The sequence below is a fragment of the Brachyistius frenatus genome, unplaced genomic scaffold (genome assembly GCF_029030835.1).
Source record: "Brachyistius frenatus isolate BFR_SWC_R1_liver_20210118 unplaced genomic scaffold, ASM2903083v1 Contig_417, whole genome shotgun sequence".
In the NCBI taxonomy this organism is placed as follows: Eukaryota; Metazoa; Chordata; class Actinopteri; family Embiotocidae; genus Brachyistius; species Brachyistius frenatus.
Genome location: NW_027211016.1, coordinates 57,952 through 84,782, shown reverse-complemented (window position 1 = coordinate 84,782; position 26,831 = coordinate 57,952). Strand labels below are relative to the sequence as shown.

General features: G+C 44.5%; 1 protein-coding gene across 1 annotated transcript; it reads left to right on the top strand.

Annotated features, from left to right (window-relative positions):
* On the top strand, positions 1–26,055 carry LOC138636930 (DNA (cytosine-5)-methyltransferase 3B-like). The gene is made up of 22 exons (XM_069725249.1): positions 1–234; positions 7,506–7,614; positions 15,736–15,886; positions 16,265–16,365; positions 16,500–16,637; positions 16,942–17,085; positions 18,665–18,823; positions 18,935–19,042; positions 21,608–21,749; positions 21,849–21,971; positions 22,071–22,115; positions 22,218–22,297; positions 22,702–22,814; positions 22,899–23,082; positions 23,711–23,795; positions 23,974–24,119; positions 24,342–24,432; positions 24,651–24,799; positions 24,943–25,028; positions 25,105–25,174; positions 25,285–25,403; positions 25,780–26,055. The coding sequence occupies exons 1-22, from the start codon at positions 227–229 to the stop codon at positions 25,919–25,921; spliced, it is 2,493 nt and encodes an 830-aa protein (XP_069581350.1). The 5' UTR covers positions 1–226; the 3' UTR covers positions 25,922–26,055.
* Positions 26,056–26,831: the final 776 nt, after the last annotated feature.

Here is a 26,831-nt window from a genome sequence, read left to right as displayed (position 1 = left end):
GACAGGCAGACAGAGAAGGGTGAACGTGCTGCTGCTCCCACAGAGACTCCACAGCTCGTGAAGAGAGGACCGGACTCCTGACGCTGCGCTCAAGTTCAAGGCAGACTTTTGAATTGATTTTTTTACTCCTTCAGCTACTTTACAAGAACATTTCAACACACTTCTGACAGAAAACACCGCGTGCTGTCTCAGATTTGTCTCCCGCGGATGAGTGCAGAGAGCGTGGATGGTTATGTAAGTATTTCACGACAGAGGGCGTTTTTTCTTCTTTTTTTTGTTTGTCTTTTGCAGTAATTTACCGAGTAAAGTTGCACGTTATTACTTTAACTCTGTTTTCCTTAATTGTCTTTTGTTTTTTTCCTCGACGCCCCCTCGTGCAAGCCTTGCCTCGTCTTTACGTTTTCTCCCCCCTCGTGCACTTGTGAGAGGTTTTCTGCAGGTCGCTCGTGCTGTCGTTGCCCTCCTCCTCCTCCTCCTCCTCCTCCTCCCCCCGCGTGTTGCACACCGTGAACGAGCATGCAGATGTGGTCTGAATCTGGTTGAACTTTGCAACAATTAGTGAGTTTTAACTCAATAATGGTTTCGCTTTTTCGAGAGTTTATTGATCGTCGGTTAATCGTGTAACGCAGCTGTAGTGCACCGGGTAAGAGTGATTACCTGCGCTCGTGCTGCGTCTCTGCTGATACATGCGGAGTTTAAAGTGATTTTGAAACGAGTTCTGCAGGAATTGAACCTTTTCTTTAAGTGCTCAGTCACTTTTAAAGAGTTTGTCGCGTCTTTTTGTTGCTGAAAAGTGAATTTCCAGTGACTTCGTGTGGACTTCGCCGCGGTGTGGATGTCGGAGTTGTTGGGGTTGCACGACGGGATCTTTTTTTAAAAAAATTTAAATTTTTTTTTTATGGTTCTAGTTTTTCACGCGCTCCGGTGTGTGAACATGCCAGACGGTGTGTGTGTGTGGGTGGGGGTGGGGGGGGGTGGGGGGTTACGGCTCCACTTCCTCTTATTGCCCTCCTGTCACTCCGTGATTTATTGGAGTTGTTTGACGGGAAGCAGCAAAGACATGCACCATAATAACCCGCTTATTAAAAGGCCAGGGAGAAGCCATGCGTTAGACAGTAAACGGTGATGGACACAGAAAGACATCTGTCAGGAAACAAATACACGTAATATGTCTTTTAAATTAAATTTTCAAAAAAAAAATGTCCCCTCGGGGATTAATAAAGTAAATACCTACCATACCATCCTACCTAAATACCACAAACTGATGTGAACGCCTTAGAAAATACAGTTTCTGTTAGAGAAATCTCCTTATTTATGCTTTTAGAGCAACTTTATTGCATTTTTGTTGCATACATTTAAAATCACTGCAACATGGCTGTGATGGAAACTCATAAATGATGTTACAATTCTGCAAAACATGGGTCATAACAGCTCATTTGTGCTCAGATAAAAAAAAAAGTGCCTCCTGCAGTATCTTATTGGAGAGTACAGAGGGTTCTCAACTTACGAACATTCGAGTTACGAACATTCGTAGATACGAACAACCGCTGACGGATGTCCATAAATGTTCGTAAAATGCCGTATTGCGTTCGCAAGTTCGTATTTTGTACAGCGCGCCTCATCCGACTGATTCCCCTTCCTGCCGCAACCCACGCCGAGCAGCACCGGCTCATCTCCAACACTTCGTTCGTTGCTCCAACACTCACTTCGTTGTTGTGTTCATCTTAGTTCGTACCATCTTGGATACTTTACCGTTTCTCATATATTTATCACCCGTTTCTCACGTGTTTATCATGCCTAAGAAAGCAAATGCTAGTGCTAAATGCTAATGCTAAATGCTAATTTAATATATAACGACTTACGAACAATTCAGCTTACGAACAGCTGTTCAGAACGCATTGTGTTCGTAGGTTGAGAATCTGCTGTATTCAATGAGTACACGTCTTTATCTGGTCTAAAGCTGATATTCAGGATTAGTTTTACTGTCAGCTCATCAAAATTATGTTTACAATTAAGCATTTTGGGTGTAAAATTTGAGAAAATAATAATATATAATAATTCCTTTATCAAAATGGTTGCAGATTCTTGTTGTCTTGATCAAATAGTTTGATAAATGAATGATTTCAGCTCACATCGAGGCAGAAGAAGATATTTTACTGCCGTTTTTTTTAGACCTTTCGAAGGAAGACTTGTGAAACTTTGACCTCTGTGGACAGAAAGTCATTTCTGCAGATATCACATTAGAAATATTTTGAAGTGAATATCACACATGAAGTTAAGTGTATAAACTTAAATCTTCCCCTGTGAGATGTTCTGTGAAAACGACCCGATCAGCTGGATTCATCCTGAACCGCTCACTGTGAGACAAACGAGTCGTTCTGCGGGTTTTTAATGACACAACGAGATTTACTGATCGCATGCCAGACTCATCTGCCAAAACATTCCTCGGCAGGCGGACGCAGCCAAGATCACACCTTCCCATCTTCCACGTGCGCCGACGGCTGAGACGAAGCGCCCTGCTGGACTTTACAAAGTGCTGAGTCAGGCCGACTTTGTTCATAGATCATCTACAAATTAATGGTCTGAATAATTTCAGAGCAATTTCCGAGACAAAAGAACCCTTCAGTTTGATGTTAACTACAGGAAAAACAGATGCCGTTTTCAAAGTAAGAGTTCTGGACTGGATTTTTTTGACTTTTCACTTCTGAAACGTAAAAAGAAGCCTCCAAACACAAGAGGTGGTCTCAGACCGAGTCCAACAGAACCACGGGTCAGTTTGCTTTGCAGTCTGTAAAACACTTTCTGGATGGGTCGAGCTTCAAGACCAAATACCGTGACATCATTCAGAGGCTCCTGGTTGGTTTTAATCCCAGAGGTCTGCAGCCGAAGGAGAGACGACCTGTTATAATCGGCGGGACGTGGCGGGCCGGAGGCGGTAATTTAACTAAAATCCCTCCATTTGTCAGCAGAGTGTTTGCACAGATGCTCACCGAGCGTTTGGTTTCTTCTTGTTTGCTGTGAGCTTTAAACGGGCTCAACACATCAATATCCAAACAGATTCTTACACTGAAATCTTCTCATCACTCCTTTGACTCTAATTCTGTTTTTCAGAAGATTTTGACTCATCTTAAACCACCTGAAGTCTCAGCAGAGCAGACGTCGGACAGGTTTCATGTTTAAGGACATCTTATCGTTGGTGTTGATGCAGGAAGTAAATACATATAAACAGGCTCATGCATGAATTATTTACTGGAGGAAACTTGACAACAGTTGACTGAGAATAATATTCTTAAATATTTCTGTTATTTATTTGTAGCAGGTTGTCGACACATCCGAGGTGCAGTCCGTATAATCTTTAAGTGCTTTAAGATCCGTGTTCACCACTTAGACGAGAAGGCTGAATGCAGCAGGGAGGGAAGCACAACGAGGGACAGGTGAAACTAACCTCGGCAAACGAATGCTGCACTCGGATGTAGGTCGTATTTACCGTGTAACGACGAGAAGTGTCCGCGTGAACGGCGCCTTCTTGTGGTATTCACGACGTCAGAACTAGAAATTTTTTATATGCCTCAAATTCACGAGTTGTGACGTCGTTTGCTGACATTTACAGAAATGTTTGGTTTGGATGTTCAGCTAATATGTTGTAATTGTAGTCACGTAGAGTTTGTCTTCGTAACTTAGAGGGATAAGGTTAGTTTGTCTTTGTATTTCCCGCATCACGTTAGCTTGATAAACTGTTAGCCTCTGTGGCTTCTAGACGCCCTCCAACGCCGTGTTGTAACCACGAGCTTACGATGTCCCCAGATTTGCATATCGTAGAGGAGCGGACTCTTGGTATTGTTGGAGGTCTTCGCCTTCCGAGTGGACTTCTGGTTTTCTGACGTTACATCTTAAAATTGTCTTTTAATTTGAGGCGATTCGCAGTTTTTGTGCATCCGAAGTTTGGTAAGAAAAAATGCCGCGTTTTGGTCCAGAATCATCGTCGTGATTTTAGATCTTGTTTATAGTTTTGTTGTTGTGATTAATAAAAAGATGGTTCTTCCTTCCAGGCAGCTGAATGGATGATGAACCGTATGAGGCCGCATGCCTTCCAACAAAGTAGACAATGTCTAAAGTGTGAGGCGTCGAGCTGAGCTGGAAGGGGCCATAAAGTACATGACAGACGAGGAATGCAGCCCGAGAGAGAAACCCCGAGGAGCTGACCTCCCCCCACCCACCCCACCCCCTCTTTAACACACACACACACACACACACACACACACACACACACACACACACACACACACACACACACACACACACACACACACACACACACACACACACACACTTTGGGTAGTGAACAATCCCCTCTTGCAATGCAGTTCCTAATCTCTCGCCACCAGACTCAACTTTGATGTGAACCCCCCCCCCCACCCCCATTCCCCTCCCCCTCCTCGCCCCCCCTCTCTTTCTGTCCTCAGTGTCCCCTTCTGGTGGGCCCCTCACTCGGCCCTCCATCCTTCCTCAGCGCCTCTAATTCATTCTCACTTCCCTCATGTTTCTGAAAGCTCAAACGCACTTCTGCAAAGCCGCGGTTGTAAACAGGCCGGTGTGAATAATATGAGCCCGGTCGGATACGTACGTCACAGCGAGGAAGTGAAATCAACAGCAAACAGACAGACAGGTTGAGCTGGTTGGCTCTACATGCAGATCATTTACATCTTATTTGGGTTTGAAAACACCAGCAAATCCCTCAATAACATGATGTAGTCATTCACTTTATATAAAAGTGTTCGTAGTTTCTGGCTGTAAAAAATGGTTCCTATGCAGAAGTGTCTTCAGCTGCAATACCAGCGAGTGCCACTAGAGGTCGGCTCCAAAAAGCCTCCGGCTCCATAGACTCCCATTCAACTTCTCTCATCAAATCCAAAGTGAATAAAATGTGTCCATCAGTTATCTCGGTGTTGTTAGCTAAAGTCACTCCTTCTTATTAGTTTTCTGGAGGTCCATCTGAAAATAATCCCTCATTCATTAGAAAAGAAGATTCAAGAAGACCTGTTTTTGGGGGCGTGTCTGTTTGATTGACAGGCCTGTGGTGAAGTGAATATGAATACGTTATGATTACATATTTTATGTGGTCCGTAACTTGTTGTGTAATCATGATATTCCCCTCTGGGGTGTTCTTTAACGTCATTAATTGGTACAGCAGCGATGTTTACAGACTTCAGCGCTTAATCTCATCACTGTCATGACAATTAATGACATTAAAGAACACCCTGGAGGTTAATATTAAAACCCTGATAAATAAAGATACAAGTGGAAAACTTCATTCTTACTGTTACTGACAGGATACATACCTTCATTTAAACAATGCTTGAAAATCGTTGATGAAAGATGAATTTACATCATCTGACGGTGTTCATCATCCCAACTTCCCTTCGTCAAAAAGGCGCGCCTTGTCTTTGTTTAACAGCATACCGTGAAGGAGGCCATTCTCCAAAAACCTAATAATTAATAGACGTAAAGTGGAGCATTAATATCTGAGCGGATGTGAACCCGTGCCCTCCTCATCCTCGTCCTTACACGACTACCGCGTGGAGGCGAAAGTGCGATCACGTGACCGTGAAGGCGACGACGGCCGCTCTTCTTCGGGTTTAAGAGTGATGAGTGAAGGAGCCGCCGAACGCTTGATTACACGTCACAGTTAAAGGGCCGGCACGCTTCGACGGCCGGACGGTCAAAGAGCTTTCTGCGTAGCTTCAACGCCACCTGATTTTCCACGTTGTCATGCCGACCGCTTGTTTAGACCTCTTTCGGTCTGCTGGAGCTCTGGAGGTCAAAAGTGGCAGCGAGAAGGCAGGACGGCAGCGTCCCGATTGAACAATGAACTCTTTCACCTCTCCGTGTCCCCGGCGGAGGGAGAGTCCCTCACAAATTCATATGTAAGGATGTCAGAGATGGTTTCGATTAGTCAGAGGCCACCAAACCATCTGCACACGCGCAGCGCTTCCTGCCGCCGACAACCGTGTGTGTGTGGAGATATAATTCTCTTCAAACAGTCACACTGTACTTTTTTCTCATTGTAGTTGTGGAACTTTTTTGTATGCATTTCCAGATCCGTGTGTGTAAAAACTGTGAAGGCTCGTTTCACAAAGCAGTTCACCTCCTTGAAATGTAAACCTAAACACACACACACACACACACACACACACACACACACACACACACACACACACACACACACTATCCCTGCATTCATGTGCACCAGCATGGAGGCTCAGAGGAATGCACACAGTCACAGTGCAGCGCTACAGAAACACTGCATGTGCAAACACATACACACTCTCTTAAACACACACACACACACACACACACACACACACACACACACACACACACACACACACACTCTTAAACACACACACACACTCTTAAACACACACACACACACTTAAACACACACACACACACTCTTAAACACACACACACACACACTCTTAAACACACGCACACACATACACTCTTAAACACACACACACACTCTTAAACACATACACACACACTCTTAAACACACACACACACACTCTTAAACACACGCACACACACTCTCTTAAACACATACACACACACACACTCTTAAACACACACACCACACACACACACTCTTAAACACATACACACACCCTGAGACCTGTGTATCTGTTTACCTCAGGTTTGTATGGGCATGTCAGACCTGCTCCTTCCTCCTGGTGGAGAAACCAGCGCTGTCCTCTTCACCTCCTTTTATTTTTGATGCATTTAATTTTACTTTCTCCACTATTTGCTTGTCTTTCTTTGCTTTTTTTTTTTTTGTTTCTGTATTTTATTCTTTGTTCGTTTTCTTTCTTTCTTGTAAGACTGCGGTGCAGCAGGCTGAAGTTTCAGGCGATGGTTCGTGCTCACCGACCAAAACACGTTGAACAGGAAGAGTCTCCGAACTGATCGATCGCCGCTGGGGATAACCAGCCGTGGTCGTCTGCTCACAGTTCGTCTCCTTCAGAGCTCTTCGTCCTGTCCTGTTCTTTTTATTTCCAGGGCAGTTCGAAGTTAGAAGTACAGAAAAATATGCAAATATCTGAAGACAGTGCAGAGGTATTTTTTCTGAGTGCAGCTTATGTTATTTAAATGTTGGTTTTTTTCGGTCACTGAGATTTCAATTATTTCAGCTTTGGGTAAATAAAACGCTTCGCTCGTCACTGTCACTTTTTCCTGCTGCCGTCCAATCACAGTGAAGAAGGGGTCACGTCTCCTTGAACCGAACGCTGGTCGTTGTTTCCGCTCACTCAAAATCCTCATGAACTGTTACCTCGATGTCTCCGGAGCGCCCGTCATTTTCAGCTGGCAGAAAACGCGTCAGTGGACACTTGTGTTAATAAGACACAACTTTAGTTTAGTTCACACAAAGTGCAACAGCGAGAAGTAAACCGTATGGTTTTGTTTTGGTTTTGGTTCTGATCATTTCCTGGTTTTGTGTCTCGTTCAGGTTTGAAAAGGAGTCAGGACAAACACTGGACCAGTCGACCGCCACCGCGATGCCTTCCAACAAATACTCTGCTGCTATCATGGAGGAGGGCAACAACATGACGGCCACAGTAAGACACACACACACACACACACACACACACACACACACACACACACACACCGACAGACAGACAGACAGACAGACAGCCACTCCCCGAAGCTCTCTCCGAGCCAGCAGTGGTTTTAAAGGAGTGTGTGTGTAGATGCCAAGGCAGATGCCCGGACAGGAGCGCCAGCCTGTTATGAGTCTAATTGAGAATGCAAGTTGGCTGTGAGGGTGTGTACGAACACACACACACACACACACACACACACACACACACACACACACACACACACACACACACACACACACACACAGCTGCATCCACACAGGATGGATTAAGTAATATGGGCTGGAGACGAGGATGGAGGCAGCGAAGGAAGAGAGGGAGGAAGGAGAGGAAGGAGGGAGGAGTCTGTGAAGGATGGAGGGAGTAAATGAAGGAGGGAGGAGTCAGTGAAGGAGGGAGGACATTAGCGGGCACAGTGGCGTCTTTACGTGCTCCGAAAATGGATTAATTGTGTTTCTCAGTATTTAGAGACACACACTCTTTTACAATTTGCAAACACACACACGCACGCACACACACACACACACACACACACACACACACACACACACACACACACACACTTAAAGGGGCTCCTGTTGTCCGTTACCACCTCTTCCTCTTTCTCCCTCTCGTATATCATCCCCCCATCTGAAAGCGACACTTCCTTCCCTCCACCTTTGTCTCCTCCTCACAGTTTCTCTCTCCCTCCTCTTCCTCTTCTTCCTCCCCTTCGTCTCCTCCTCATCGCAGCCTTAATCCCTCGTCTCTGTTTACTGTTTGCTCGTCTCAATGGGAACCGGCCTTAGCTGTGACGAGGTATTTGCTTCGTGTTCGGACAGCTTCGAGGGCCAGCGGGTTGTTACTTATCGACGTGACATCACGACATGACGTTTTTACGTCCTGCTTCAGGAAGGTCGCAGGAAGCAACTGGTCTGACCTCAGGACACACGGTTCACCTCAGGCTTTAAAATCTGTCAAGCTGAAGTTGAACTCAGTGACGTTGTGACCTTTGACCTATTTTTTTCCTTTTCTAATCAGTTTATTCTTGAGTTCAAGTGAATCTTTGTGCCAAATTTGAAAAGATTCCCCGAAGGCCTTCCTGAGATAAGGGATGTGAACTTACAGTGACCTTGAGCTTTGACCTTTGACTACCAAAATGTTATCAGGTCATCCCTCATTCCTCAGATATTGGGTTCACGAGAATGGAAGGGACGGATGAGAATCTCTAATCGACTTTGACCTTAAAAAAGAAAAATGGGAAAGACGTGACGTCACTGTGACCTTGACCTTTGACCTCCAGCGTCTAAACACCTCATTGCCGAGCCAAAGTGAACATTTATGATAAAATGTTGCTGCCGAAAGATTACGTTCACAGGTGTCGGTACGTGAGGTCACTGGTGACCTTCAGATTTTGGAGGTCAGGTTAAAGGTCATTTTTACTTACAGTTTCCAACCAAAGCACGCTGAGAGTATCTAAGAAACTTATTTGCTGAGCTTTCCAGCCAGCAGCCGTCTTCTTTCTTGCTTTTCATTGGTGCATCTCCGCCGGTAGACGAGTAAAACTGTCGGCAGGAGGACATGACGAGGATCCTCTGGAGAAGCATCGGTGTGAGTTCTGTAACTCCAAAAAACTTACGACAGCGGGTTAGAAAAATAAACACAACATTCTTCCGTTAACTTGCATTTTTGTCGCTGTGGGAGCTGTGAAGCTCCGCCCCCCTACAGTGACAAACCGCATGCACGGATCAAGTGTTTTGCCACCGAATCATTTAGGCCTCGCTAAGATGTTTTGACAGCGTGGTCAGAGCGCCGCGGGGCAGACTGTTACTCACTGAGGAATGTGTGTGATGTACGACGGTGAACACGTACACATGCTTCATAAAAGTACTATCGAAGTATTTTCACAGTGAAAGACAGAGAAAAAAAGGAGGCGGCTGCTTTTAATGCTTCATCGAACAGCCAGGAGGAAGAGGAGGAGGGTGATGGATATCCAGGCAGGCAGGCTTAATGGAGGATAATGATGATGATGATCGTGTACACAGCTACTTGCCCGACATCCAACCTCATTTTCTGGCTCCGAACGAGACGAGTTGTGACGAGCAAATTTCACACTTTCTCGCAGTGGCTGACAAATGGAGGGGGGGGGACACCAGGTGTGTTTGTGCTTCTTATTGCACAACGGTGAGCTGAAGGAAGTTGAGACCAATCAGCAACCACCAGTGACGTCACCACGTTGGTTTCAGTTCAGTCCAGTTGAGATTTTGTCTGTAGCCATCTTTGATGGTTCAGAGTAGGAAGTGACCATATTTGGACAAGCTGAGGGGGAGGAGCTAAGCGGTGGATCTGACCGATCTGATTGGAAACCTGACGATACTACGTCCCGCCCACCGATAGCTGTAATCTGACTGCACCACAGGCCTGTCAATCAAACAGACACGCCCCCAAAAACAGGTCTTCTTGAATCTTCTTTTCTAATGAATGAGGGATTATTTTCAGATGGACCTCCAGAAAACTAAGAAGAAGGAGTGACTTTAGCTAACAACACCGAGATAACTGATGGACACATTTTATTCACTTTGGATTTGATGAGAGAAGTTGAATGGGAGTCTATGGAGCCGGAGGCTTTTTGGAGCCGACCTCTAGTGGCACTCGCTGGTATTGCAGCTGAAGACACTTCTGGGTCAGAACCATTTTTCAGACCTGGAAGCTACGAACACTTTTATAAACAGTCTGTGAACATAACATTTTGAATCGGAGATCTTTAGTGATCAAATTAAGTGTCTACATGTTTCTCTGGTTGAATCTGGTCCTATGGAAGCATGTTTCTTGGTTTGCATGTGGTTGCTTCTCTTCTTCCACCAGTTTCTGAGTCTGATGTGTGTAATTACAGAATGTTACTAAAACGAGACTCGAGGTTGACGTGTCGTATTTTAGGTTTTTAATGCGTCAGTTAGTGACGCAGGGAAAAAAGTTCTGCGGGGGCCGAAGCCACGTGAAGTACAGCTGTGCTGCAGGGAGGCAGATTCCTTCCAGCTGTTCAGCGTCGGGACGCCAAGGCCAAAATTAATTGCGTTTAATTCGTTATTTACGGTTCGTTCTGGGGAAAGAATCATTTTATTTCTCTAAATCCTCTTTAGAGGAATTTAACTGATGCAGTAATCATGAAAATGAGCAAAGAATCCAGCCTGAAACTTCGCGTCTCTCTTTGTGTGTTTAAGTCCTGGTTATTTCCCTGCTTTCCACGTAAGCCGTCGCTTTTTAATCAGAACAGTTGGACAGTAAAGTGTTTTACGCCGTCGCCGTGATGCATCGTAAACGTCTGCAACGGCTCCTGCAGCAGCTGCTCGTCTCTCCGTCGCTCGTTTCACCTCCGAAGCTCCTCAATCACTCACGTCTCACATTAAACCTGCAGCCTGTCCGTCATCTCTGAAATATGACGACAGGACACGGTGAAGGAAGCTGAGAATCAGACGGTCTGTTTCATGGTTTCATCTTGAGTTTTTAAATTTAATTCCTATAGGAAAGTTTACGTGCAGCATTTTATGGATGTGTTATACTTTTAGGTTTATGTTTAGATGATGACAAAAACTGTTCACGTGAAACCAAACAGGAACTTTAGTTCGGACGTTCAGGTGTTAAAAGGTTCTTAAAGACAAACGTTACAGTTTTCATGTTGTTGGTTTAAAATGTTGTTTTTTTTGTTTTTTTTTCCTAAAGAAGGATTAATAATATTCAAAACTTTCTCTCCGTCTGCTTCTGTCAGCACTTCTCACTCCATCTTGAACACACACTTTCACACAAGTTCACAGAGTTCATGTCTTACAGGGGGGAAACTTGGCTTCACACACACACACACACACACACACACACACACACACACACACACACACACACACACACACACACACACACACACACACACACACACACACACACACACACACACACATGAACTCCCTGTTTTACGACGTTGAGCTGATTTGCTTCGCTGCGATTCGCCTTTAAAAACTCGGGACAATGGTATTTGTTTTCCATCTGTTTCACAGCTGCTGGTTCTTTTTTTTTTTTCTGAGTCTTTGCACACTTTCTGTGTCACATCTTTTAAGGGATCACAAGACGTTTACACGCTAAATGTCTCTGCTGGGTAATGAGAAGATTAAATGCCAAAATACCTCCGTGTAGCACACTTAAATGCCTGACTAATGTGAGTTGTAAAAAGAGTGAAATTTTATATTATACATAGTGTAAAACTGACGGGAAAAAAATTCAGCTTTTGATTTCTATTCATAAGATTTAATTTCTCCTTTGTGTCCAGTTGAATTAGCGTAAAAAAAAAAAAAAAAAAAAAAAGTTTTGTTCGATGAGCTAAAAAGTGAAAAAAACTCATTCTATCTGCTCTAAAGCTTTAATACTTGTCTGTCATAACTTATTTATTACCAAGTGTTTTATAAAACAATGTATTTTGTTGTTAGCTGCAGCTAGCTGGTTCTTGTCTGACAACCAACAGAGATGGAGGTAAAAGTCGTAGCTAATTGTAATAAACTTGTGGTGAACAAAAGCAGAGCAGTTTTGCTAGCTTGTTAGTAAACAGTAAACTGCCAGATTTCAGCCGTCACCATGTTGCTATTTTGGAGCAGGAAGTGACCATATTTGGACGAGCTGGGGGAGGAGCCAGCGGTGGATCTGACCGATCTGATCGGAAACCTGACGATACTACGTCCCGCCCACCGATAGCTGTAACCTGACTGCACCGCAGGCCTGTCAATCAAACAGACACGCCCCCAAAAACAGGTCTTCTTGAATCTTCTTTTCTAATGAATGAGGGATTATTTTCAGATGGACCTCCAGAAAACTAAGAAGAAGGAGTGACTTTAGCCAAGCCGGCTATTCAAACGGTCACATGGTCTCTATGATGACATACAGTGGTGTGAAAGTGTTTGCCGCCTTCCTGATTTCCAATTTTTTTGCATGTCTGTCACACTTAAATGTTTCAGATCATCAAACAAATTTAAATATTAGTCAAAGATAACACAAGTAAACACAAAATGCAGTTTTTAAATGAAGGTTTTTATTATTAAGGGAGAAAAACAATCCAAACCCACATGGCCCTGTGTGAAAAAGTGTTTGCTCCCTCCTGTTAAAACATAACTTAACTGTGGTTCATCACACCTGAGTTCAATTTCTCGAGCCACACCCAGGCCTGATTACTGACACACCTGTTGTCAATCAAGAAATCACTTCAATAGGACCTGCCTGACAAAGTGAAGTCGACCAAAAGATCCTCAAAAGATAGACATCATGCCGAGATCCAAAGAAATTCAGGAACAAATGAGAAAGAAAGTAATTGAGATCTATCAGTCTGGAAAAGGTTCTAAAGCCATTTCTAGAGCTTTGGGACTCCAGAGAACCACAGTGAGAACCATTATCCACAAATGGAGAAAACATGGAACAGTGGTGAACCTTCCCAGGAGCGGCCGGCCGACCAAAATTACCCCGAGAGAGCAGAGACGACTCATCCGAGAGGTCACAAAAGACCCCACGACAACATCAAAGAACTGCAGGCCTCACTTGCCTCAGTTCAGGTCAGTGTTCATGACTCCACCAGAAGAAAGAGACTCGGCAGAAATGGCTGCATGGCAGAGTTCCAAGACCAAAACCACCGCTGAGCAAAAAGAACATTAAGGCTCATCTCATTTTTGCCAGAAAACATCTTGATGATCCCCGAGACTTTTGGGAAAATACTCTGTGGACTGACGAGACCAAAGTTGAACTTTTTGGAAGGTGTGTGTCCCGTTACATCTGGCGTAAAAGTAACACCACATTTCAGAAGAAGAACCTCATACCAACAGTAAAACATGGTGGTGGTAGTGTGATGGTCTGGGGCTGTTTTGCTGCTTCAGGACCTGGAAGACTTACTGTGATAAATGGAACCATGAATTCTACCGTCTACCAAAACATCCTGAAGGAGAACATCCGGCCGTCTGTTCGTGACCTCAAGCTGAAGCCAACTTGGGTTCTGCAGCAGGACAAGGATCCAAAACACACCAGCAAGTCCACCTCTGAATGGATGAAGAAAAACAAAATGAAGACTTTGGAGTGGCCTCGTCAAAGTCCTGACCTGAATCCTCTTGAGATGCTGTGGCATGACCTTAAAAAGGAGGTTGGTGCTGGAAAACCCTCCAATGTGGCTGAATTACAACAACAACTCTGTAAAGATGAGTGGGTCAACATTCCTCCACAGCTGGAAAAGACTACAAGTTATCGCAAACGCTTGATTGCAGTTGTTGCTGCTGAGGGTGGTCCAACCAGTTATTAGGTTTAGGGGGAAACACTTTTTCACACAGGGCCATGTGGGTTTGGATTGTTTTTCTCCCTTAATAATAAAAACCTTCATTTAAAAACTGCATTTTGTGTTTACTTTGTTATCTTTGACTAATATTTAAATTTGTTTGATGATCTGAAACATTTAAGTGACAAACATGCAAAAAAAATAAGAAATCAGGAAGGAGGCAAACACTTTTTCACACCACTAACTGTTTAGCAAACACGTGGTGGCGGCGTGGTCGGGACTTGTTCAGCGATTGTAACTCTTCTTAAAACTACTGACGACACTCCAAGTGGGTCATTGGCGTCCAAAAAACCCAAAAAGAACCTCTTGAATGAGTTCCAGCATCCGTGTTGGCTTCATTTCGCTTCCCTGCGTGTATTTATTCTATTACTCATCAACACAAGTTATGTCTCGCAGGCAGGTTTCAAGTCATTAAAAAAAATGCATTCAAATACACGTAAGAACACTGAAATGTCACGTTTTTTTCCAACCTAAAGGTACCAGAAAATTACTATTTTTAATTGAAGAAGCCGAAGCGTCTCTTTTCTCTGAGTGTTGTCGGTATTTAATACATTCTTACAAACACACTAAATCAGTGAGTCATGAGATTGGAGGGAGCGACCTGTTTGCCGGAGGGATGTTTGGAGGTGAGGAGGGGAAGCTTTCATTTCCCTCTGAAACATCTCTTACCTCATCGGCGGTGAAGGAGAACCGGCCGGGTGAGTTTCTGAAGCTCAAACTAAATGATCCGCCTACAAATGTGGGTAAATGTAAAATATGTTATGTCAGAGCACGTCAGACTGAATATAAAAATGTTTGCAGAAGTGTCTTCAGCTGCAATACCAGCGAGTGCCACTAGAGGTCGGCTCCAAAAAGCCTCCGGCTCCATAGACTCCCATTCAACTTCTCTCATCAAATCCAAAGTGAATAAAATGTGTCCATCAGTTATCTCGGTGTTGTTAGCTAAAGTCACTCCTTCTTCTTAGTTTTCTGGAGGTCCATCTGAAAATAATCCCTCATTCATTAGAAAAGAAGATTCAAGAAGACCTGTTTTTGGGGGCGTGTCTGTTTGATTGACAGGCCTGTGGTGCAGTCAGGTTACAGCTATCGGTGGGCGGGACGTAGTATTGTCAGGTTTCCAATGAGATCACTCAAATTCACTGCTGGCTCCTCCCCCCCAGCTCATCCAAATATGGTCACTTCCTGCTCCAAAATAGCAACATGGTGACGGATGAAATCAATAAGTGACGTCACGTTTGGTTGCCACTTGGTTTTTACTAAATATTTGAAGAAGAACTGTTGCGTTTATCCCGACGTATAAAACTATTACACTTATTTTGTTGCAAGTTTTTTGTTCTTCAAATTAATTCTAAAACATTTTTCAGTATTTTGTCATATTGTCAATACCCTAAAATATTGTGATATTGTTTCAGGGTCCACCTCGAATGAACATCATCTTTTATCATTTCAACTTTGTCTCTAAGAAGGTTATTTTTTATTTTTTTTGCATCAGTTTGACACAAGGCTTTAAAAATTACATTATCTGTCCGCCTCGGCAACCGTTGCTATGGACAAGAGGCCCTGCATCAAGAATTGCTCAAGTGAAATCATGCAAGTTTCAGATTATAAATCAGCATTTTCAGTTTTTCTCATTTTAAGGTGCTGATGTCCTTCGCTGAAATGCACCCTGGGAGTTGTAGTCTTAATTTTTCTTTCCAACCGCTTCACCGCTCCGTTAAACAACACGTCCTCCCGTCTGTCTTCAGGCGGTGGTGAACGGCGGCATTCCTCCAGCCGAGGGCCTATCGGAGAACGACAGCGGCGTGGAGTTGACCAATGAGAACAGCCCTCTGACCGCGGCCGAACCGCCGTCACCCTTCAGCCCCAAACAGAACGGAGGAGCCGCCTCACCTCAAGGTAGCACGCACACACAAAACCTTTTATTTTGGAGGTCTCGTAACTTCCTGTAATTTTCTAAGAAGAATAATCAAGGTTTTAAAGCCAGTTTTGGGCATAAATCATTTATTGAATTTATTGGATCAAAATAAGCAGGTTAAAGTGAATTCAAGTAATTAACTGAGTTGGATTAAAAAGAAAATCCTTGATTTTCTTATCGATTATGTTCAAGGCTTCTGATGAGCTTTGAATGAAGTGATTTCTACAATTTATGACCCAGAAAAGAGACGAAACGACCGAGAGGAGCCGACTGCTCCGCTACCACATCTCCTCAAACTATTCAGTTTCCTTCTCTGCCGTCTGTCCAACCGTCCGTCTCTCCTCTCCGTCTCTCCTCAGATGGTAACGAGTGTTCGAGGGGAAGCAGGAAGAGGAGCAGGAAGAAGTCCGAGGAGGAGGAGGAGGAAGAGGAGGAAACAACCTGGGACTCCTACAGCGAGGTATGAGGACTCCCGACACACAGCTCGGGTCTGGGAAGCATGTTGGTGAACTGTAGACGTTACACTCAGTGTGTGTGTGTGTGTGTGTGTGTGTGTGTGTGTGTGTGTGTGTGTGTGTGTGTGTGTGTGTACAGGACAAGTCTTCCGGGGCGTCTCAGCTGGGTTTGAGACAGAGACCTCGACCCAGAACCATCTTCCAGGCCGGACTGTCGGCACACGCACACACCAAACCTCGCAGGCAGAACCGCAAACCGGAGCCGAGCCTGCTGCTGGTAAACACACACACACACACACACACACACACACACACACACACACACACACACACACACACACACACACACACACACACACAATTAATTTCGATAACATACAATTAAAAAAAATATAAAAGGAACTAACATGATCAGCTGCAGAGTCGGCAGATTTAAACGACTTTCAGGACGGACTTTCTGAAGTTTAGCGAAGTTAATAACGTAGTTTTCTTTTTTTGTTGTTGCACATTTAACAAGTTGACCCGTTCGCCTGAGCTTTTTTTTTGTCCTCTCATAAACGTTCTTCTCTCCGTGCTTTCAGTGTGCGTTCGGCCCTCAGGGGCCCGTCGTTGTCTCCACCGAGGTCCCGGACGTCCCCCGTCTGGAGCTGATGGAGCAGGACTCCAAGGACTCGGCTCAGAGTAGCGGCACCGCGTCCAGCGCCGAGACGCAGCCGGAGTACAGCGTGAGTGTGTGTGTGTGTGTGTGTGTGTGTGTGTGTGTGTGTGTGTGTGTGTGTGTGTGTGTGTGTGTGTGTGTGTGTGTGTGTGTGTCCTTTGGGCTTTTTAACTTAGCCGTCTAATCACAGCGGAGGACGTCGTCGTTAGTTTCGCGATGACTAGAGTCATAATTTTGGTCATTAACAGACAACATGGAAACGGTCGTGCAGATTTTGGAAGTTTGAGCTCATTATGAGCCTCAAAGTTCCTCAAAATACACAAAAATAAAAGTCTATAATTTAAACTTGCACACTCAGAAACCTCGTAAACGTGTCTGAGTCCCACTGAGATGAGAGGAGGTGAAGAAGGGAGACGGACGTCGGCCTTCAAAACGCTATAAAAAAAAGGGGGGGAGGCACCTCCTTTCACAGACGTCCTCAGATCCTCCTCCACTTGGCCTTGTGTTGGTGCAGGTGGCCACACACACACACACACACACACACACACACACACACACACACACACACACACACACAGTCTGTTTGCTCTATCAATAGTCGTATTCAGGTCACGGCGACCGGCGGTCTGCACAGCAGCGCCTCTGTGTGTGTGTGTGTGTGTGTGTGTGTGTGTGTGTGTGTGTGTGTGTGTGTGTGTGTGTGTGTGTGTGTGTGTGTGTGTGTGTGTGTGTGTGTGTGTGTGTGTGTGTGTGTGTGTGTGTGTGTGTGTGTGTGTGTGTGTGTGTGTGTGCGTGCTCGTCTGCAGGTTTTAGAAATCACAGCTGCTCGGAAAAACAGCGACTTTCAAAGGAGAGAAAAACGAGTTAATGACGTGTTTTGAATTTTTTTTAAAGTTCAGAACAAACCGCAGAAGTAAAGAAGTGAAATCAGACGTGTCACTTTGTCGTCTTTATGTTTTTAAGACGTTTCATCTCTTTGATATTTTTCTTTGCGATCTTTGCAGGGTTTGAAAAAAACCTGCCTCCTTTGACTTTATAATAAATGAAGTTATGGAAGATTTGAAGTCTGGTCTCCAAAGGAAGAGTCTTCTAATATTAAAATATTAAAATATTAAAATGTGCATTTTGTTTGACTTTTCTCACATTTCTCCTCCTTCTTCCATTTACTTTTAAAATTCGGACACAAATATTCACTTGGTGCCATTTTTTCTGTCTGGATGGAGAAAAATTATGTTAATTTCAAAATGTCACCGACTTTAAAAAATAAAAACATTTTAAAGAGGGTTTTTTGGCAATTTATAAATCCAGATTATTGTTTATATTTTACTTATTTGTTCTCATATCTCTTCTCTTTCCACCATCTTCTGTTTCTTCACTCTTCAGCCTGAAGCATGTTTTGTTTTTAGTTTTTTTCAGATTTTGCACAATACATATATAATTACAGATTTCTTTCCATCCTTCTTCTCTTCTTCCATCCTGCTCTTGAATCCGCCGCGAGTAAAACAAAAACACATTTGTCCTGTTTCTTTTGTTGTTGTTTTTTTTAAATGCCATTTTTCTTTTCTTCAGTTTGTTTCAGAGACATTAAGACGTGTGTTGTTGTCGGTAGCTGGGTTTTTAAAAGACTCTCTCTGTTTCGTCTCCAGGACAACAAGGGTTTTGGGATCGGCGAGCTGGTTTGGGGGAAAATCAAAGGCTTCTCCTGGTGGCCCGGCATCGTGGTGACGTGGCGAGCCACCGGCAAGCGGCAGGCGAGCCACGGCATGAGGTGGCTGCAGTGGTTCGGAGACGGCAAGTTCTCCGAGGTGAGGAAGTGACGGGAGAGGGGGGGACGGACAGAAGTGGAAGTCGGACGGTGGTCGTCGTGGTTCTTCGGTTTTAATGGCATGGTTTTTATCTTTTATTTTCTCTTTCAGGTTTCAGCCGACAAGCTGGACTCCATCACGGCGTTCCCCAAGTTCTTCAGCCAGGCGTCGTACACCAAGCTGGCCTCCTACCGCCGCGCCGTCTTCCAGGCGCTGGAGGTGAGATTCAGGCTGCACATCCAAATGCAACGCTTCTATTGTTTCAGCTGTCAGACAAAAAATGTATTCTGATCATAACCGTGCACTTAGCTTGTGTCCTGAAAACATTTAGAGGGTTCATCATACAGAAACAAACCCCTTAAAGGTTTATTCAAATAGGCCAGATGGACCCGAACATAAGCAAAAGAAAAAAAATCAACTCTTTCAAATAACAACTTTCTGTGATCAGCTTTGAATAAATCAAAAATATTATCCTCATTTATTGTCTAAAATGATTTCTGATGATCAACACCATCATACTTTGCACAGCAGCCTCCCGTTGTGTGTGGAGGTTTAAAATATATAGTTATTTTATTAATTTTTATTGTATATACTAGACACATTTTTTCTGCACTTTATCTTTTAACCTCCGCAGGACGATTTAAAGTAGAACTATATTTCTATACGGTACGAATGAGACGCTGAAAGATCAAACCGTTTGTTCGGCTATTTATATATATATGTGGATGCACCATATATATATATATATATATATATATATATATATATATATATATATATAGTCAGTGGTTTTTAAAGTGTGAAGATCTGCGGAGGGTTTGATAGTTCAAGTGTTCAAGTTAGAATCAGCTTTGTGGTTTCACACTATGTGTGTGTGTGTGTGTGTGTGTGTGTGTGTGTGTGTGTGTGTGTGTGTGTGTGTGTGTGTGTGTGTGTGTGTGTGTGTGTGTGTGTGTGTGTGTGTGTGTGTGTGTGTGTACCGGTAGCCCAAGTAAAGCAAACACAGATGTGTGTCTGAAAGGGATTCCTGCTCGCTATCGACCGAATCTCATCCTGTCATGAAAAATAAAAGCACGATGGGAGAACGAAAGAAAAATAGAAGTCGTGTTTCTTCCTGTCGGATCACAAATCTCCGCCGATAATCTTTCACATTATATCATTTTATTTTAATCGTATGCATGTTGAGCCAGTAGTTTATGACCTCGTATTTCTTTGTTTCATCTGTGTTTGTCATTCTCTAGTTAATGTGTGTGTGTGTTGACAGGTGTGTGTGTGTGTGTGTGTGTGTGTGTGTGTGTGTGTGTGTGTGTGTGTGTGTGTGTGTGTGTGTGTGTGTGTGTGTGTGTGTGTGTGTGTGTGTGTGTGTGTGTGTGTGTGTGTGTGTTTAGTCGTGGACTGCAGGTTTCTTCACGCTCGTTCAGCCCCGTCTACATCCCGTGATCCCTCTCTCATCTTCACCTGTCAATCTTCATCTTCATGCTTCAGACTCAAAACTCTGACAAACTTAAACATAAACTCTTATTAGGGCCCGAGCACCGAGCGTTGTTTTTCGTAAAAATATTCTTCTTGGACGTTCTTATTCTTACGTAAAGTGATTTTCCTTTTTGGAGGCTTTATCATATTCAAAAACTCATGAAAGTGGAAACACATTTGTCTCCCGGCGAAAAATTTAATATTCTAGTGGAGTTGCGAGTGGGCGTGGCCAAACGGCTCGAGAGCGCCCCCTACAGAGATGCCCCGGCGGCCACATTTACTTAAATTCACAAAATCCGGTGGACACGTGTATCACACCGAGACGCACAAAAAAGTTACATTACACCGTTACGTCAACTCGACAGGAAGTCCACCATTTTGAATTTAGTCGCCATTTTGAGCGATTCTGACACGTTGTACTTTGTCGAACTCCTTCGAGGGATTTTGTTGGACCGACTTGAATTTAGGTTCCCTGGATAGAAAACATGTTTGGGATTAAAAGTCATCAAAATAATTTGTTTTCATCGATGTGTGTGCCCGTGAGAGGCGGCCATTTTGAGCGTCTTGCCATGAAACTACGAGTTGCTTTAACTCTTATGTACATGGACCAACCTTCTCCAAACATCACAGGTATGATAACAGCCCCGCCCTGAAGACCCCAGTGGGGGAATATTCGCTCATAGTCATAGCGCCCCCTGTTGGCCAATGGAAATGACACTTTTCATACTTTCACATTCTACGTCGAACTGGTTGATCCCATGAACGTACAGTCGGGTCACAATGACCTAAACATGTAGTCGATGATATATTGAGACATTCGTTCGACTTTGTCAATGGGCGTCGCCGTGACGATGCGGCAAAGTTAGATGTCTTGCCGTGACACAGGAAGTTGATGTTTAAGGTCAAGGGATGCTTGAAACCTCACGAAACGTGTCGCATACATCCGGCGTGGTGAGACGATACATCTGATGTGTTTTGCGAGTGGGCGTGGCCAAACGGCTCGCCAGCACACCCTGCTGGAGACAGGAAACGAGACAAACTTTAAGCGGGTATATTTGGTCCCTCGCACGCTGCACGCCGGAATGCGAGGGCCTGTACATCACTGCTTGCAGTTTTAATTTCTCTTTTTTTTTTTTTTTTTTTTAATTTTTTTTAGCTTTTTTCGTTGTTCAAGGTCTGATTTTTTTTCCCAACCTCTACACTTATTTTTTCCAATTATTGTGGGACCTTAAACCGGTCCAAAAGCTGCAATGCGACGCAGTTTATGTCCTCTGATGTCTGCGTGTCTCACCGGGACGCCTCTCGTCTCAGATGGCCGGTATCCGGGCGGAGAAGACGTTCCCACGCTGCGAGTCGGACAACGTGGAGGACCAGGTCAAACCCATGCTGGACTGGGCCAACGGCGGCTTCCTGCCCAAAGGGAAGGAGGGACTCAAACCTACGCACAGCGCCAGTGAGCAAGGCAGCAGAGACAGACTCTCACACGCTGATTCATATTAAAAAAAAAAAAACAGGAAGTAAGAGATGAATGTGTGTGTGTGTGTGTGTGCAGACAGTAACCCTCTGGACCACCAGGTCCTCGATGTCTCCCCGCCGGAGTACCTCCCCAGCGCCAAGCGACCCAAAGTCAGTCTCTTAAAGAGCCGGGCCGCCCCTGAGGAGTCCTACAGCAGAGGTAGAGGTCAAAGGTCGCCCGGAGCAGAGTGTACAGTTTACATTTTAGAAAATCTGGAAATATCTGAATTTTTTATTGTTTACCTCTTTTTCCTGCCAGAACAAATGGTAAATGAAGTTCTGAAGAATAACAGAAGTATAGAAGGTAATTCATTAATTATGAATTAATAACTAATTCATTCATTAATATTTCTGCTGTGTGCACGGTTGATTGATCCGTATGTGTTTCTGTGTTGTTTTTGTCCAGAGTTCTGTCTCTCCTGTGGAAAGATGAGAGCAGCGACCTTCCACCCGCTGTTTGAAGGAGGCTTGTGCCAAACATGCAAGGTAATAATAATAATACCAATAAATTATTATCGCCTTGATAATTTATCATTTCTACTTTTGAATGTCAGTGATGTTCGGAGCAGAATTTGTTTTCCAGTCGGATCGATATGCTAAAATAAATCCAAGTATCTTTTACACACACCTGTCAGAGTTGAAACAGCATTTAGCGGAGCGTAGTTGTGATTGGCTCCGCCCACAAACACAAGTGCATGTAAAAATACCGCCCATCTCCGAAGGGTGGTTCTTCTGTATAATGTCGTACATTTCTGTTGTCAGGACTTTACGATGTCAAATGTGTGTGTGTGTGTGTGTGTGTGTGTGTGTGTGTGTGTGTGTGTGTGTGTGTGTGTGTGTGTGTGTGTGTGTGTGTGTGTGTGTGTGTGTGTGTGTGTGTGTTTTTTCAGGACGTCTACCTGGAGATGTCCTACATGTACGACGATGACGGTTACCAGTCTTACTGCACCGTTTGCTGCGGAGGTCGAGAGGTTCTCCTCTGTGGGAACGCCAACTGCTGCAGGTACAGACTCCTCCTCCTCCTCCTCTTCCCCCTCCTCCGCCTCCTCGCCTCATCCTCCTCACCTCCTCCTCCTCCTCCCACCAGGTGTTTCTGCGTGGACTGTCTGGACATCCTGGTGGATCCTGGAGCGTCTAACTACGCCCGGATGGTGGACCCGTGGCGCTGCTACATGTGTCAGCCACTGCTGCAGTACGGAGCCCTCAAACGGCGACACGACTGGAGCCTGAAGCTGCAGGAGCTCTTCGCCAACGACAACGGGCAGGAGTTTGTGAGTCGCCGATGGCATTTTGGAAATATTTTTGCACGAGATTCAACCGACGTTTTAACAAAAATCTGTCGCAGGGAGAATCTTTGCTTTGACCTGTGAAACACCAGCAGCTCAGATTTATGACGCTGTTGCAAGAAAGCCTGTCAAAATGATAGAACTTTGATCTCATCGAAATTATTTGGGCATTTTGCATCATTGTCAGAATCATCTCACTGAAAGATTCACTGAAATGTCTGAAAATCCGTCACCGTCTTCTGTTTTTTTATGATTTTCCATATCGTCTCGCCCTCTTCTTCTTCTGTTGTAGTTTAATGGCACGTGAGCGGAGAAGTGGCACCGCCAGGTGTTTATTTATCTCTAGCTGCTTAAAATATTCAACCAATGACATTTCAATGAGCATCTCTTTACCTTGAGATCTGTTAGAGCGCCCTCTGCTTGTCGAACAGGCAAACTACTCCAAACGCTCTGCTGCAAATATGGACTTTACATTTTTAAATTTCAACAAGTCGTTACGGTTCGAATGTTAAACTACATTCGGAACAATTTCAAGTAAAAAGTGACACAGAGACTGAAATGTAATTTGTTTGTTAATTGTTTTTATATATCGTATCTTCTGCTCGTGTTCCAGGAGAAACCAAAGATTTACCCAGCAGTCCCTGCAGAGCAGAGACGACCAATCAGAGTCCTCTCCCTGTTCGACGGCATCGCCACGGGTGAGAACGAGTGTGAGACAAAAATGTGTGTGTGTGTGTGTGTGTGTGTGTGTGTGTGTGTGTGTGTGTGTGTGTGTGTGTGTGTGTGTGTGTGTGTGTGTGTGTGTGTGTGTGTGCGTCGACTTCAAACCCCATGTGATATTTCATCCATCTGAATCCTGTGTGTGTGTGTGTCCAGGCTACCTGGTTCTGAGGGACCTGGGCTTCAAGGTGGACCAGTACGTGGCCTCGGAGGTGTGCGAGGACTCGATCTCAGTGGGCGTCGTGAGACATGAAGGAAAGATCCAGTACGTCCACGACGTCCGCGACATCACCAGGAAAAACGTGAGGAAGACGCGACTCTGTTCTCTGTTGTGTCGATCTAAAGTTGTGTATCTGACACAAACACACACACACACACACACACACACAGTTAATCAATCCAAAATCGAAGCAATAAATCAAGTTAAAATGGCCAAAAGTTGCAAATGAAAGCTTCTTAAATCAGATTATTTTCTGTTTGTTTTTTGTTTTTTGATGATGTTAAACTGCTGTTGTCTCCCTCAGATTGACGAGTGGGGTCCGTTCGACCTGGTGATCGGAGGAAGTCCCTGCAACGACCTGTCCATCGTCAACCCGGCGAGGAAAGGCCTGTATGGTAGGTTCCTCTGACGGCCTCTGATGGTTTATTTTATTTCATTCATAATCACTTTTGTGATGTCACGCAGGTCGACGATGGTTTTTCCCGCTTTCTGTTTCGACCGCACGGCGTTTTCATCCAGCATTTTTTAATCGTCTGTAGTTTGAGACCATCGGATGCTTTTCTCAGAAATTAAAGTCGTGCTTTTATTTTCCGACCGCGTGGTGTTTCTCCAGAAGGAACAGGGAGGCTGTTCTTCGAGTTTTACCGGCTGCTGAGCGAAGCCAAGCCCAAGGAAGGAGAGGACCGGCCCTTCTTCTGGATGTTCGAGAACGTGGTCGCCATGGGCGTCAACGACAAGCGGGACATCTCCCGCTTCCTGGAGGCGAGTCGCTGCGTTTTTTTTAAATGAACTTAATACTTTTAAGATGTCAACTTGAAGCTTTGATTTTTACATTAAAGCAGCGAAAAACAAAATGTGGAATAACAGAAACTAAAATGAAAATGCGGTGTGTTTTTTTATTGTAGTGTAACCCGGTGATGATCGACGCCATCGAGGTCTCCGCGGCCCACCGGGCCCGATACTTCTGGGGGAACATGCCGGGCATGAACAGGTTTGGGAAACGCTTCACATCCCAGTCTGTCAACAGAAAGTCTTTATGGGACTGAATGTCCTCTTCTGTGTTTCAGGCCTCTGTGTGCGTCCGGGATGGACAAGCTGGAGCTGCAGGACTGTCTGGAGCACGGACGCGTCGCCAAGGTCCGTTTTCAGTTTGTTTTTCACTTTTCTTTTCTTTTTTTTTACTCTTTTAAACGTGCCGTTTCTTTGCATTTGTTTTTTGAGGGTGAATTTTTTATTTTGTCTTGTAGTTCGGAAAAGTGCGCACCATCACGACTCGCTCCAACTCCATCAAACAGGGGAAAGACCAGCACTTCCCTGTTTTAATGAACGGGAAGGAGGACATACTGTGGTGCACCGAGCTGGAGAGGTGAGCTGGAAACACACACACACACACACACACACACACACACACACACACACACACACACACACACACACACACACACACACACACACACACACACACACCGAGGCAGCAGGAAGCGGCAACCTTCATGAGGAAGTATTCAGAGTGTCGTCTCTTCATCGTTAATGTGACCGCTGGTATGTGAACGTGTGATTTCACCACGGACCTGAAACTGGAGAAACATCAGATTTTTGATTACTTTCACCTGTCCCTCATTGTCCTTCCTTCCCTGCTGTATTTTAGTCTGTGTGCTCTTCTTCCCTCGGAACTCGTAGCATCATCGTAACTTTTGATTTTATTGCTGTTTGTTTTTTTGTTTTTTTTTCTCCCCCTTCAGGATTTTCGGTTTCCCGGTCCACTACACGGACGTGTCCAACATGGGTCGCGGTGCCAGACAGAAGCTGCTGGGTCGGTCCTGGAGCGTCCCGGTCATCAGGCATCTGTTTGCGCCGCTCAAAGATTACTTCGCCTGTGAATAGACGCCACCCGTCACCAGCACACAGACACCACCCGTCACCAGCACACAGACACCACCCGTCACCAGCACACAGACACCACCCGTCACCAGCACACAGACACCACCCGTCACCAGCACACAGACACCACCCGTGAACGCCACACCAGCTTTTTCTATCGGGACACTGTCTCTAAAAAAAAAAAAAAAGAAAGAAAACGAGCTGGAAGACACTTTGGTCGGCAAAAGGCGGGTCAAAGGTCAGCCACTATAAATGATTAATGGAGGCCAGTTGGGTGATTCGAGGTTCAGTTGAGTTCAAAAGAGAAAGAAGACTGCTTTAAAGTGGTTTTAATGACTTTCTCTTGATTTTAAAAGGCGTTAAGTTTTAAGTTGAACACATGTTGTAGTTACAGAAAATAGAGACGTTTTTGACACTAGTGGTACAAAAAAGTTCTGTATCCTTTGGTCGTTTAGATGTTGTGTGACCAGCAGGCTGCGTAAACAGGCTGTTCATCTCAAACAAACAAAAAAACTCTTTTAAGCTCATTTAAACCAAAGTCAGACGACGGCTAGCTGAAGCGCTGCTCCCGTTTTTGCCAACGGCTAACAAACCCGCCTTCGATCTACGCCCTCACAAAGGATCCGTTTCATTGGTCTGTCTAGAAAAGTCTAAACATGGTACTTTCTAAGATGATAAAATATCTAAAACTGTACCAAACAATGCAAGCTAAGCTAATTAGCTAGCACAAACATCGCTAATGAGTCTGGCTAACGGTAGCTCTCGTCGCTCAAACAAAATAATCGTATTTTTTAAAGTTTCTCATATTCTTCGAATTTGCTGCAGTTTGCTTTTAGATTTGAATTCGAAAAATAAAACCTTCGTATAAAGTTTGGATTTTTTTTTTAAGGACCAATTTAAGACGCCCTCTGGA

Coding starts and splice junctions, on each gene's coding strand:
- LOC138636930 (XM_069725249.1), top strand. Junction 15,887..16,264: donor AGGAGCCGCCTCACCTCAAG/GTAGCACGCACA, acceptor GTCTCTCCTCAG/ATGGTAACGAGTGTTCGAGG. Junction 22,815..22,898: donor GGGAACGCCAACTGCTGCAG/GTACAGACTCCT, acceptor TCCTCCCACCAG/GTGTTTCTGCGTGGACTGTC.